This window comes from Mandrillus leucophaeus, unplaced genomic scaffold, assembly GCF_000951045.1.
Source record: "Mandrillus leucophaeus isolate KB7577 unplaced genomic scaffold, Mleu.le_1.0 Scaffold754, whole genome shotgun sequence".
Taxonomy (NCBI): Eukaryota; Metazoa; Chordata; class Mammalia; order Primates; family Cercopithecidae; genus Mandrillus; species Mandrillus leucophaeus.
In genome coordinates this window covers 1,715,093-1,729,007 of record NW_012108186.1, presented here as the reverse complement: position 1 = coordinate 1,729,007, position 13,915 = coordinate 1,715,093, and the positions used below count along the sequence as shown (strand labels likewise).

The 13,915-nt window shown below is 35.0% G+C and overlaps 1 protein-coding gene across 3 annotated transcripts in view; it reads right to left on the bottom strand.

Moving 5' to 3' along the window:
• UBE2E3 (ubiquitin-conjugating enzyme E2E 3) overlaps nucleotides 1-13,915 on the bottom strand; it is a 95,926-nt gene extending 82,011 nt beyond the window's left edge. The window contains exons 1-3 of one of the 3 annotated variants that reach the window (XM_011966303.1): nucleotides 13,658-13,915; nucleotides 12,901-13,119; nucleotides 11,046-11,096 (exon numbers count right to left, since the gene is read on the bottom strand). In XM_011966303.1, coding sequence (XP_011821693.1) covers nucleotides 11,046-11,096; nucleotides 12,901-13,094 — 245 coding nt within the window. In that variant the 5' untranslated portion in view covers nucleotides 13,095-13,119; nucleotides 13,658-13,915. The remainder of the gene's footprint in view (nucleotides 1-11,045; nucleotides 11,097-12,900; nucleotides 13,120-13,657) is intronic. The other 2 variants (XM_011966304.1, XM_011966302.1) reach the window with 2 other exon arrangements.

The window sequence follows — 13,915 nt, the reverse complement described above, 5'->3', positions numbered from 1 at the left end:
AACACCAATACCCTAAGAAACAAGTATGAGGCAAGAATAAATCATAAAGCCAATGCCTTATGCTACCCTCTACATTGTTATTGCTACTGTTTAAATTGAGAAGACTACAGAAAGCAATAGGAAGCCATAAAAAATATGTAGCCACAATCTTCTGAGATCGATTCTCTTCGGGACCCTGAATAAATGGATTCTTGACCTACTAAAATTTAATGTGAAAAAAATGATCCATTTGTAAAGGACCTATAAGACTGTAAATGGCAAAACTAACTACAAATAACCACCCTCAGAAGGGAATAAACAGTGTTTATAAAAAGTGAGATGCATGGATGTAAAGGGAGGATCATGATGATGATTTATAAGTGAAGGAAAATAAAATAAAAAGGTAACAAAATTCATGTTTCCCTAGGCCTTTCATTCAGACCAAAAGATGTGGAACTATACTCCCAAAAGCAATTTTGGACTAGAGATGTCTTTATTTTTCCCCAGACAAGCTGGAAGTTAAACAGAATGACTGAGTATATTTGCTCTGGAACATTAAAGCAGCAAAAAACTTTGGAATGGCATAACTAGTCCAAAAGCTTCCAAAAAAGACAGACTACACCGCAGTTCCTTTCAAAGCTTCATTTGTTGTGAATAACCATAAAATTAAAAGTTATTATACACATCAAGGACCAAAAAGAAGGAACTGGGATGTTTAAAAACTGAATGACCCTAAGCTGATCCTCACTATTGGTATTACTTTATCACCACCTACCGACAGGCACATCCAAAATAGATGCAATAAACAAGCTTTTGTTATTTCTCTATACACCCTTATAAAACCGATAGAATGTCAACAGAGAGAAAAATCTCAAGGCTTTAGAATGTAACTTTACTACTGCATTTAGACAAGATGCAAGGCATGTATTTGCTTAATAAAACTCAATAATGTCATCAATTTAAAATGAAATATATAAATGTGGTAGACCACCCTGAGAACATTAGTTCTGTTTTATAAAGTGGACCAGTCACTCTTCCAAAGAGACTCACTGGAGAAAGCAAATCCCAGCCTGATCAACATGGTGAAACCCTGTCTCTACTAAAAAACTACACAATTAGTCAGGTGTGGTGGCACATGCCTATAGTCCCAGCTACCCGGGAGGCTGAGGCAGGAGAACTGCTTGAACCTGGGAGGCAGAGGTTGCAGTGAGCTGACATTGTGCCATTTCACTCCAGTCTGGGTGACAGAGCGAGACTCTGTCTCCAAAAAGAAAAAAAAGTTAGCCGGGCATGGTGGGGTGCACCTGTAGTCCCAGCTACTCAGGAGGCTGAGGTGGGAAGACAGCTTGAGGCTGGGAGGCAGAGGTTACACTGGGCCAAGATCATGCTGCACTCCAGCCTGAGTGACAGAGTGAGACCCTGTCTCAAAAAAAAAAAAAAAAAAAAGAAAGAAAGAAAAGAGAAAAAGCAAATCCCCATACTAATGATCACAAGTTTACATAAATTTAAAAGTACAAATTCATAAGTTTAGGAGAAACAGTTTAAATGAACTATGAAATATATAAAACAAGACAAAATTAAGAGGAACCTAATAAAAAAATCCAAATTTCTGCAAAAAAAAATCAGAGCTGGTATCAATATTAAAACATAATACATGCTCACATTACTGAGATATCAGCTTTAAAAATCCCTTAAAATCCTACATGATTGGAGTTCTTCCTCATAAAACACAAAAATTCTTATCTGCAGAGAGAATTTTTTCAATTTCAAAGTAATTCATAAACATGGAATGTTTCACAACACCCCAGAGAAAAAAGTAAAGGTAGATTTAAAAGTTACTCCTCTGCCTGTAAGAAAGCCATACATAAAGAACTACATGGCTGCAAACAGATTTACCTTTTCCATTATGATCATATTTAATCCCTGACAGTCTTCCTACAAAGAAAGAGAACAAGACAAGACAGCTGACCACTTGGGGAACACTACCTGAAAAGAAAATGCTTCTGAATGATAATTTTTAAAAGATAAATGTAGGAAGGGCCTGGCATCTCCAAACCAAAGAAGGAAACCCTCTTCTTTCTCCAATTCACCATCTGGACTTTATTTGCCAGATTCTAAAGCCTGACAGGAACAGTATTTTGGATCCTTTGAGAAATAAGCAAATGAAAGGGATATACTTACACTAAGCATGTACTTATAGATCTATATGAACTCTGCTTTTACAAGATTTTTCAAACAGCACTGTACAAAACCAAAAATGCTTTCATTTCAAGTCAAAAACTAGGTTTTTGCCCTGGATCTGTCATATATACATATACACTGCATGACATTTGGCAATTTTCTCATCACTCACATTCAGTTTTGAAATTTAAATGGAATAATAATATTTACTTCATAGAGTTGTTTTAGGATTTAAAACAAAATATTGTATTATTAGGTTACTATACTGTGGAACCTAGCACAGTACCAAGCTGGTACTCAATTACTTCCTCTTTAAGCTTTTGAAGCGAGAGTGAAAGTCACTTATTCATAGAGATAGAGAGAGAGAGAGAGAGAGAGAGAGAGAGAGAGAGAGAATGTGTGTCTACTTTGTGGCACAGAAATTGATTTCTCACCAAGTATCTGTACACTTCTACACATTTTTCAGCTACTTTGCAGTTACTCCACACGGATGACTAATTCATGCCTTACTTCCAGACCAAAGCACTTGAAAGTTGCCACATGACCCTCCAGGTGTCTTGCCTGGACACATGTTCCAAATGTCAGAGCTACAAGATACATAGATACAAGTCAACACAGAGAAGAGCTACCCAAGATAGTCTCTGGACCCACAGTGGACTTCACATGAGTGAGAAATAAATCTTTATATGTTGAGCCACTGAGCCTTCTAGTTTTGTTTGTAATCACAACACAACCAGCAAAATTTAATGTCTCCTTTTATAGTCTAATTGCACTTAATGCAAGGCAAAATACATACATAAGTATTAAGTATTACTTAATACTTGTGTTTAAGTATTAAAGATTACCTTCCTTTCTGTGTAATATTGTGCATCTAGAATGAATGGAATGATTTAAAGACAGTATTTGAAAGCAAAGTGAAAAAACAACCCAATATACAAAGAACAACTTAAAAACAAGTGGACACTGATAGTTTCACCTTAAGAGAAAAGAACTCTTAAGCATACAAGTTGCAAAACAAAAAACCCAATAAACCAAAAATAACAACTGAGAAACCAAAATCAGCTATTAGGAAACAGGTAAAAAAGAAAGCAAAGCAAATAAAAACACCCTTTCATCATGAGTAGTAAGTAATTTCAGTCATGGTCATGTAACAGAAGTAGCAAAGCAGTCCCTATTTATCCGTGCAGTTCCACTTCCCACAGTTCCCGTTACTCTAGGTCAACCACAATCCAAAAATATTAAATGGAAAAATTCCAGAAATAATTCTTAAGTTTTAAATCGCACCTCATTCTAAGCAGCATGATGAAATCTCACATTGCCCTGTTCCATCCCACTTGGACTTGAATCATACTTTTGTCCAGTTTACCCACATTGCATATGCTCTAGTCCAGAAGTGTCCAATCTTTTGGTTTCCCTGGGCCACAGTAGAAGAAGAACTCTCTTGGGCCACATAAAACACACTAACAATAGCCGATGAGCTAAAAAAAAAAAAAAAAAAAAAAAAGAGAGAAAGAAAAAAAAAATCTCATAATGTTTTAAGAAAGTTTATGAATTTGTGTCAGACCACTTTCAAAGATGTCCTAGCCACCATGTGGCCCAAGGGCTGCAGGTAGAACGAGCTTTCTCTAGTCACTTAGTAGTGGTCTTGACTATCAGACTCCACTATTAGAATTGGTTATAGACTACTGCAGTGCTTATTTTCAAATAACCTTCATTTTACTTAACAATGACTACTATGTCAACTTTCAGGCATCCACAGAGGAGTCTTGAAATGTATTCCCCACAGATAAGAGGGAACTACTGTATAGGGCCATTAACTGCTTATCTACAATTCTAGTATCTCAAAACTCGGGAAAAAAAAAAAACGAAGTTTTAATAAGGTTGTTACAAAATTATTTGGTAGCAACCCTAAATCTGAACTGACTTGAAACTATTTGTAGCTTCTATTTATCCCACCTGTATGAATATTAATACATTTTTGGTGTGGAAACAGTAATGCAGAGAAACAGTAATGCTGTGGAACAGATTACATAAAGTACCACAAACACATCATACTACCTTTCTAAAACATGAAAATTTCTGCATTCTGAAACACATCCGGCCCCAAGGGTTTGAAATAAAGGATTGGGAACTTGTAAAAATTGAAGTAACTTGTGTATTGTCGTAATGATGAAAATAAAACCCAAATGAGGAGCACAAATTTCTAACCTGCGTGTAACTCAATGTCAAACTGAATTTTGATGACTGTCCAATGTTATTTCTCCATGATGTTATTTTAATACTCCTAGTAGAATAGACATAACCAGCCTAAAGCTAGATCATGCAGGGATATAATTAACTGGCACAAGACCTAAAAGAAATAAAAATACTGCTGTAAGCATTTCTGGCCTCAGAAGACCATAATTTAGCAGGTACTCAAGGTAGCCATTCCTGTGGTTTCGCATAAAAAATAATACACGCGTATGTCAAATAATGTAAGATATGTGTAAACTATGCATAGAAGTAGCAGGAAGTGAAGAACCAGCTGAGGAGCGTGTAGGTGAATATATCAAGGAGGCATCACTAATAAGACAGGAAAACAGTCAAAAGCAAACTACTCAAACATTCAAGAGGCAAAGCACAGGAACAAATATCTATAGGAGGGTCTCTCAACTTCAGCACTAGACATTTTGGCCCAGATAATCCTTTATTGTGGGGGGTCTGTCCTATGTATTATAGGGTATTCAACAGTATCCCTGACTTCTACCTACTAATGTCAGTGGTAGCCCCCTTCTCCCTCAGTTATGAAAAGCAAAAAATATCTCCAGGCATTATCAATTGGCACCTAGACTGGGGGGGCTGGGGAAGGGCAGGACAAAAATTGCCTCAGTTGAGAACCACTGATCCAAAGGCAAAAAAAAGATTAAAAGTTTGAAGATATTTCAGCTTCCAGATTCCAACTAAAATGCCCAAATATACTTACCTGTCAAAATTGGTATGTGAAAAAAAAAATCACTTTCTATTTCTCTAGATTTACAAGTGATTTTATTATGTTTTCATCTCATATTGATAGGGAAGAAGAGACTGAAAGGTCAAGTTCTTCATTCTCAATCTGAATGTCCTTACACTCTATGCAATACTTGTTGATTTTCCTGAAAATTAAACATAGCCATAGTTGCTGTTACAGCAACGCATTTAAGGAAAGAATAAAGTACTAATTGGTTATGAGAGGAATATGATTTGCAGCATGTAGCTGCAAAGTAAACACATAACTTTTCTAAAAGCACACACTGTTTTACCCACCTTCTAATTACATTATCTGCATTGAACTTAATAGATCCTTAACAAAAATGTGAAGTTTAGAGGGAAGAATATTATTTTCACTTGGTCACTCCTTTGGAAAATGTTTCTAGTCACACAGGGTACTAAGCATTTTTGCTACACTGGCATGTATGGAGGAAATAACTAGGCCTATTGTGAGTATCAATTGCCTCTCATAAGCAAAAACAGTAGCTAGGTAAACTTTGAATAGGTTATTAAATATTAAATATCATAATTATGAAAAAGGTAAAGAACATATAGGATATTTAATAAATTTTCTCTGAAGTCATTGTTTTGCCTGGAATTGCTATTTCTATGTCAATTTGAGAGACTTCAATTTATTTATTAACAAACCTTCACATGCAAAGCACCATGTGAAGGAAGGAAGAGATACAAAAATGAGTAAGACAATCTCTGCCTTCAAGGAACACTCGCTCTTGCAGAAGGTAGACAAGTATTATAATACAGCATGAAAAAAGTACTTTATTACAGTTGTGTTGAAAAAAACTACTGGCTTATTGAGAAATAAAACATCAATTTGCTTTGATCATAAATCATTTAAAATTATCACTAACGCCCAAGTCCTCAGAAAAATCCTCACGACTTTTGAGGTCTACACTGATGCCAAAATGAATTTATCAACAATAAAACTAATAATATAAAGTACCTGTAGATGACCATGGCACAGTGGGATGAAAAATACTTTGTCAGAGTAGTTCTATATTTATCTGTTTTACAGTCGAGCTTCCAATTAAGATTTAATTTTTATAAAAAGGGGCTTCCAGGATCTTTTTTTTTGAGGAGTTGAAAATAAAAGGACTAGCTAACCAATGAGATACAATCTTGTAGCAAACACCAAAACAAAAACAATCAAATGTATTAAGAAAAAGCAATCTATCTATATGTGTGAGAGAGTTTACAACCAAGTACTCTACAACCAACCAACAAAGCTAATATAGGGATCACACGTTATTTCAATTATTTCCTGCTTTCATATGCCAATTAGAAAAAAGCTTTCAAAATTTCTCCTTAGTTCACAGACAAGGAAAGAATGCTATGGGGTTAGGTAATGCAGGTAACAGCAATCCAGAATGTGAATTTTAGAACTGCTGATATAATCCCATTCACAGTAAAATCACAAATTCTTATATTTTAAAAGGGGAAAACACAATCATTACTCTTATCTAAAAATTGTTTATTATACTTTACTGGACAATCATAATATTCTCTATTGAATTAAATATCATTGACCTTACGTATGTTCCTTTAAAAGGGATGCAGTATTTGTTCATCTATGCCTGAAGCTTTTAGGTTTATTTTCTTTTTTACACAAGTTTCTAGGAACTACTTTTACTGATGATAAAAAACAAATTGCTTGTTATGTACTTGTACTCAATAATCTGGTGATGAATTAAGATAAAATTATATAAGACATCAATGCACTGGAGAAAATGCCAGCAACAGTGAGAGCACACCACTACACTGTGTCTCCCATTTTTATCTTGCTGTGGCCACTTTACTGACTCCATTTACACTGCTACAAAACTTAAACATATTAATTCGTTTAATCCTCACAATAACCCTATTATAAAGGGGGGGGTATTAATTTAATCCCCACTTTACAACTGAGAAGAACAGAAATATTCCAAAATGTATCTAAGGTAACACAGCAAGTTAGTGGCAGAGCATGGATCTCAACCCAGACAGTCTTGCTCCAGTACCAGCACTTTTCAAACCTACTTACATAAGCAATTCACCAGGAATCTTGTTAAATTCAAATTCTGGGTTGGGGGCTGGGGGAAGCAAGAGTCTGCATTTCTAACAAACTCATCTGTGACGCAGATGCTGACAGTCTGCAGGTCACTCTTTTAAGTAGCAAAGTTCTAGTCTACCCTAGAAAATGATGGAAAGTGGTAGCAACCCTCAGAAGAAAGTAGAAATTATCCTCAGACAATTAGACTAATGAGGAAGCTAGAGATTACCAACTACTGGTTTAGAAACAACTGCTTCTTTTATGATTTCATTATTTTTTTATTTTTAAAGAAGAAAGTCAATGAAATTACCTCATCTCAGGTTTTGCTAGTCAGTATCTTCATACTATAAACTTGAAACTGTAATACATATCCCCCAATATGGCCTTTCCCACATCAATAAACTATTTATTAATACAAATACCCCCGAATATCTTCAGAATAGATTCACTCTGAACATACTGATGAGTATTTTAAGAGTGTATATTTGTGCTTCTTCCTATATGGAAAGAAATTAAGGGTTAAGTTAGAAATCAAGTACCTTTCTAAACTTTTGCTGTTCGCACAAGTGGTGACTAGGAGAGGACAAGGACACCCTCTGGGAAACAGATGGAAAGTAAATGTCTTAATAACACATCACTAAACAATTCTAGTCAATAATTCTCTCTAAATACAAATAGGGAAATGCCCATAACACAATTTCCCTTGACTCTCATTGATGTATCAATTATTTATACTCTATGTAAACAGCATAAACTGAAACCAATAAATAATATATCCCTATGTTTAGTACACTATGGTCCATGGCCCTCCAATACCTAAAACCTAAAATAACATCACATCACTGGAAATAACGTCATTATCAAACTTTTACATTATCAGGAAAAGAAATATCAATGCTATGAAAATATACTAAAACATGTATAAAGCCATACACAATACTAACATCACCCTGGGTGTGTATGTACTAGACGTAACTATATACTAATTAAACAATATTTCATTAATTAAAAAATAGGAAGGGATTTTAGAGAAATCATCCCAGTCTGAATAATTTTTGTTTTGCTGAGTTTTCTTGTATTTCATTCAACTTTTTCCTGAATGTACACAGATACACTTTACATTTCTTCCCCGAGGAAGAATTAAAGCTGTCACGTACTTTGACAAACTTGTAAAAATCGTATTCAAGACTGTAATGGAATTCTGATTAAATAACTACACATGAAAGCCAAATGTATTAGGTTTCATAGATCTTAGGCAATATGAATTCACATATTCTAGAATTTATGAATATAGATTCCATTTTTAATTACAGCATAAATTAATAAATTTAAACTGTACAATCACCGTAAAGCTAAAATTCTCATTTACGCACTTGTGAATTAAAAGAACATAACACCACAGTCTGTCACAGATCTGACACAAAGGCAAAAATATAATACAAATTCAGGCTTCTTACTTGTCAAAATTCTAAAACACCTTTACTGAATACTCAGTATTCCAATTCCCACTCAAGGACAAAAAGTAGGTCTTCTTCCACCCAAAAGAATTTGAAGACAAACAAAGTATCTGGATATTTTACATGTGAGGCATAAGGAAAAACACTGCCTCCAATAATAAGCAACAATTTATCCTGGTTCCCTACTAAGACATATTTTATGTCTGTTTTTCACATACCACAGCCACACATAAACTCATCTATTAAAAGAACTTGAGAACTAAAAGATGTCATTTGCAATAGGTCAGAGTCATCACAGGTTGTGACAAGGGAAAGCAGGGATGAGGTGTTCCATGTTATTGTTCACAGAAAACCCAAAGTTTTGATGTTTCACTAGTCTAATCACTAAATGAGGAAGCATTATTTCAAGGACTTAAATGAAATCTGGTATATAAAGAGAAAGACAAGTGAAACCACCTATCTCGTGGAAAGATTCTACTCCCTCTAAAATAATCCTCAGTGACCTTGAGGAAACATTCCCAAGTTAAACATGTAAAGCAGATTTCTCTGGTAACTGCAACAGCAGGCTATTGCTCTGAGGGCACTCAACACATGTCTACTAGGCTTTCTAGATTTATGCATATACATTAGTTTCTTCCATTTGCAGAAAATCAACAGAAACCTTTAAAAATGTTTGACCTTACATGCAATTTTAAAACATTTAAGAGTTCTGAATTGATAGATCTTTACATTTTTCATAATGGGAAATATCAGAACACACTCTGCAAGTTAAGTGATTCTTCCAGCGAGCAAATTTAACTTGACCTCCCTAAATGGCTACAGATTTGACACACCATTTAGAAGGCTGGAGGGAAAATACTTTGATTTGCTTGTTCTCTAAAGCAGCACTGTTCAATAGAAATATAATGCAAGTCACATATGTAATTTTAAATATTCCAATAACCATATTAAAATAGTAAAAAATTGAAATTCATTTTAATAATATTTTATATAGCCAAATACATCCAAAATATTATTTTAACATGCAATGAACATATTTTTTAAGTCAATGCAATATTATACATTCTTTTGTTGTACTAAGTTTTCAAAATCCAACGTGTATAAATTTTACCCTTATACCACATCTCATTTTGGACTAGCCACAACCGAAGAGGTCAACAGCCACATGTGGCAAGTGGTGACGTTACTGGACAGCACAGCTCTTAAGTAATACTTTGAGATCTCACATACCACTATCTCCTTAAAATTAGTTTACATTCATGTTTCCTGTTTGAACTGAAATTACAAATACAAGCAAACTGTTCATTCAATGGATAAATCAGGATCAAATCACCTTATCTGAGGATCCAGTTAACATACACAGTAAGAAGCAATTGGATTATACCCTATTATATATCACAAGTAGACTTCAGAGATAGGGTCTATCATCCCAAGTGAATACAACTTGTAACAGAAATACAGGTTAAACACGAAAACATTTTCCTATCAAACCATAAAACTGCCTTATTTCTTGCAGCCGTTCGCATTATTGGGCACATATCTCTTCACAAATTATCTACAACATTGTTTTCTATGTGTGTTCAATTTTGTAAGCCATATAGTCATTTAAAAAAGAATAGAGCGCTATACAAATGAAATGAAAAAAATTATTGGAGAAAAAATACTCAACCAGATACTTTTAATGAATCTTATACCAACCAATAATCTTAAATTCATCTACCTGAGTTCCACTGAAATGAATTCCCACAATTCCAATTCATTTACTGCTTTTCATACACACATTCCAACTACCAAAATTACTAAAAATTTCCTCAAGCCATCAGGACATTGGCTTAACACGTAAATAATTCCAACAATGCATTCTGTAGAAAACGAGGACTAAAACCATTAGCTTAGCCCATAAAATTTATCCTTAAGGCTAGTAACTGAATAAATCAAACAGAACCAACTATATGCTTGTTTACTGCATTTACATTTTGTAACACCACATTCAGCAATTTCTAAATAGGGAAGGTCAGTACAGATTGCACACAAGCAGTAACTTTAAAGCTGAGCAAAATTTTAGAAGTTTCTTCAGTATACTTCTGAATAAACACCCTCTACAGAAATACATCAGAACAAAAATCAGCACCATTCATAAGAATCTCAGAAGCACAAAATCAGTATATTCATAAATCCACAAAGTATACTTATGCTAAAAAGTATTTTTCTCCCAATTTTATCTAGTTCACCTTCTACAATTTTTGTTTAATGCACTTGCAAAGCTGTAAAGAAGCAAACGTTGTCTCCTCTGCTGCACACATATCCAGACAATACATCAATCTCTCGATATTTTTCCACAATTTGAAACCAAAACAACAAAATTCATTTCTTACCTGCAATTAGGAGGAGGATCAAGGGTTATTTCAGCTAGCTCCTTCTGAATTCTGTTAGTGAAATGAGAAGAGACAAAAAGGATTTGAGATAGTCTACAGAATAACCAGGGAATTACACTGCCCTCTACCACCATGCAGTTAAATGCAAGGCTGGCTCTGCCTTCAGTAATGCTAACATGGCTGCTTCCTCTTTGTTCTCAGAGGCATAACCCAAATCCCTTAACAGAAACTTTGCAGCTTTTTTTCTCACTTGCTGCTGCAAATAAGTAAGTCATTTACACTTGATTTGAGAAATACTCATCCACTAGTACTCAGTAAAGAATATAATATCTATTTCAAAACACTTTTTACCAAAGAAATTCTCTTTTCAAGCTTATATGCAAATGAGACAAAAAGGGAGGAGGGAAAGCACTGGAATATTTGACAAGGACTTCGAGTGACTTTTACTGAGGTAAAAATTAACAGGCTACTGCAAGAGCACATTAACAGTTCTGACAATATTTTATCTGTCAAAAAAAAAGTTTAAAATTTACAAATATCTTTACTGGTGAAAAACTTTCGAAGACTACTTGACATTCTAATTTACCCATTTCTGTTTTCCCTGATCGTAGGCACAGCACTTAAATTTAGTAAATATTGACAGAAAGAGAAATACATAGGCCTGAGTTAAGAGGGAGAAAAGCAGTTCTCTGATTTGATTCAAATTTAAGATGCTTTCAAAACTTTAGACGTGTCTAATATGTTCCGCATCAACACTATACCAAATTGAGAAGGATTTTAAATTATGTCAAAGACTGCTGCCATTCAAAAATATTCTCAAGTTATTAATACATCATTACTGAGACAATAAAGGTGAAAATCCATAGAAAAATATGAGTATTTATGAATCACCACAGAATGTAGTATTTGATCAGTTTTTACATTTTTTTCTTTAGTTGTGATCAATAAAAATTAACAAAATGTCAACATTGGCTAACGCTGTAGAGATTATACATTTTATGTATAATTACTAGAGTTTGTGGATGTTCCACTACTACTACCACTGACAGAGTCTCATTGACAGAATCTTTTCTTCTCTATCAGAAAATATAAATCAATAGGAAACGAATGATCTTCCACTTACATCCAATTAAATATGTTTCTCCTGCTGTTGAGTATTAACTTGTCAAGCACATCCACAAGTTTCAGAGTGAAGAGGTCCAAGGACAATGAAAGTTTTCTATCACCAGTGACACCTCAAATTGTAAAGGGCTACTTTTCAGTTTGATTTGCCCTCACAAGCACAGGGAGGGATAATCATAATTTAATCACGATAGTTACCTGTGATACATGATTTAAAGTCATGTTTTGTAAAACTGTAAGCAGATTTGCAGCACGATTTTAAATCTGCTTTCAAACATAGCAAAGGCCTGAATTTGCAATTTTCTAGCAAATATGATCATTTCTGATCATTAAGTTTCATGAAGAGAGGCCCTGCTAATCTCTGGAAGTGTCAATTTCATTAAAGAAGATTATGACTCATAAAAGGAAACATCCCCAAAGTACCATCTAATTTGGGTTCACCAAATTTTCCTTGCCAACTCCTTAAACAATCTGTCAGAATGTTAGTCTAATCTCTACTCAAGGACACTCTTAACTGAAGTTACTGAAGTACAGAATAAGTTTGCTTAAAAGCATAATTCTAGCAAGGTTGCATACATACCACCTAAAGAATGACAACTCATTCAAGTACAAATAAACTGATAATGAAGTAAATATTTCTGAACTATTGTTATTGATGTAAAACCAACAAAAGCGTCCAACCACCTGGAAGACAACCTGACAAAGTGTGCTGGATCCTTCTTTTACACATTACCTTTTAGCACTAGTGGATAACTTAGCAGTGGTTTTGCTAGAGAGTTTGGTGTTTTTCTTCTGCTGGGCGGCAGAAGGTTTTCTTTCCTCTTGTTCTTCAGGCTCTGGAGCGGCTGGGTCTCGCTGGTCCGCATCTGAACTGCCACTGCTGGTGCTGGGGCTCTCATCATCGGACCTTTGCCTATCACTGGACATCTTGGTGAAGTTATCTCTTGGAAAACTTTTAAAGAGAACAGGGGAGGATGGGGAGAAAATGTTAAATCTAGGAAATAAACCAACAGCATTTTCTTCTATTCATCTAATATCGTATTGTAATGAAAAAGCTTCAAAAGTGTTCACACTTATTTCATCATACAACAAGGGTTACAGGGGAGGTGATGTGTCACACAACGCCAGCGTTCAGGGATTTGCCGAACTCAAGTTAGAAAACCCACTCACATTTTTTTCCATCTCTTGGACAATCTATCAATTGTCTACTTTCTCAGAAGGCATGAAACAGATTTGCCAAGGAACTTAGGCAACAAGCATTAATAACATATGACATACTGTAAATAACAGATCTCGCTGAAAAAATGTTTAAAAGTCACTAATAACGTCTAAATATTTACACACTGACATTGGTCAAAGCTACCAAATTCCCTTTCCGAGAGGAAAACACACCCTGTTAATCGCCCATATGCTTATTTAAGGTGGCGATTCCCTCTCAGTGCACGTAAAGGCTTTAAACACAACACTTGGAAATTTAAAAATCAACTAACGAGCTCCTCTAGCTGTTTCCACCGCCAGCAGCGAAGATTCATCCGGCCAAGACCTAGCTGCCACCCTGGGAAAAGCAGAATTCAAACTGCACCTTCTGCAAAGCTCCCAATGCCACCAAGGTTCCTCGCTCAATTTTTACATCACGGACCGACATTTTGTCCAAAATAACGAAAAAAATAAGAAACCCAGAGGAAAAACAAACAAACAAACAAAGCCCCAAGAAGTGCAACAAATTTCCGCGCCCGCGGAGGCGAGCC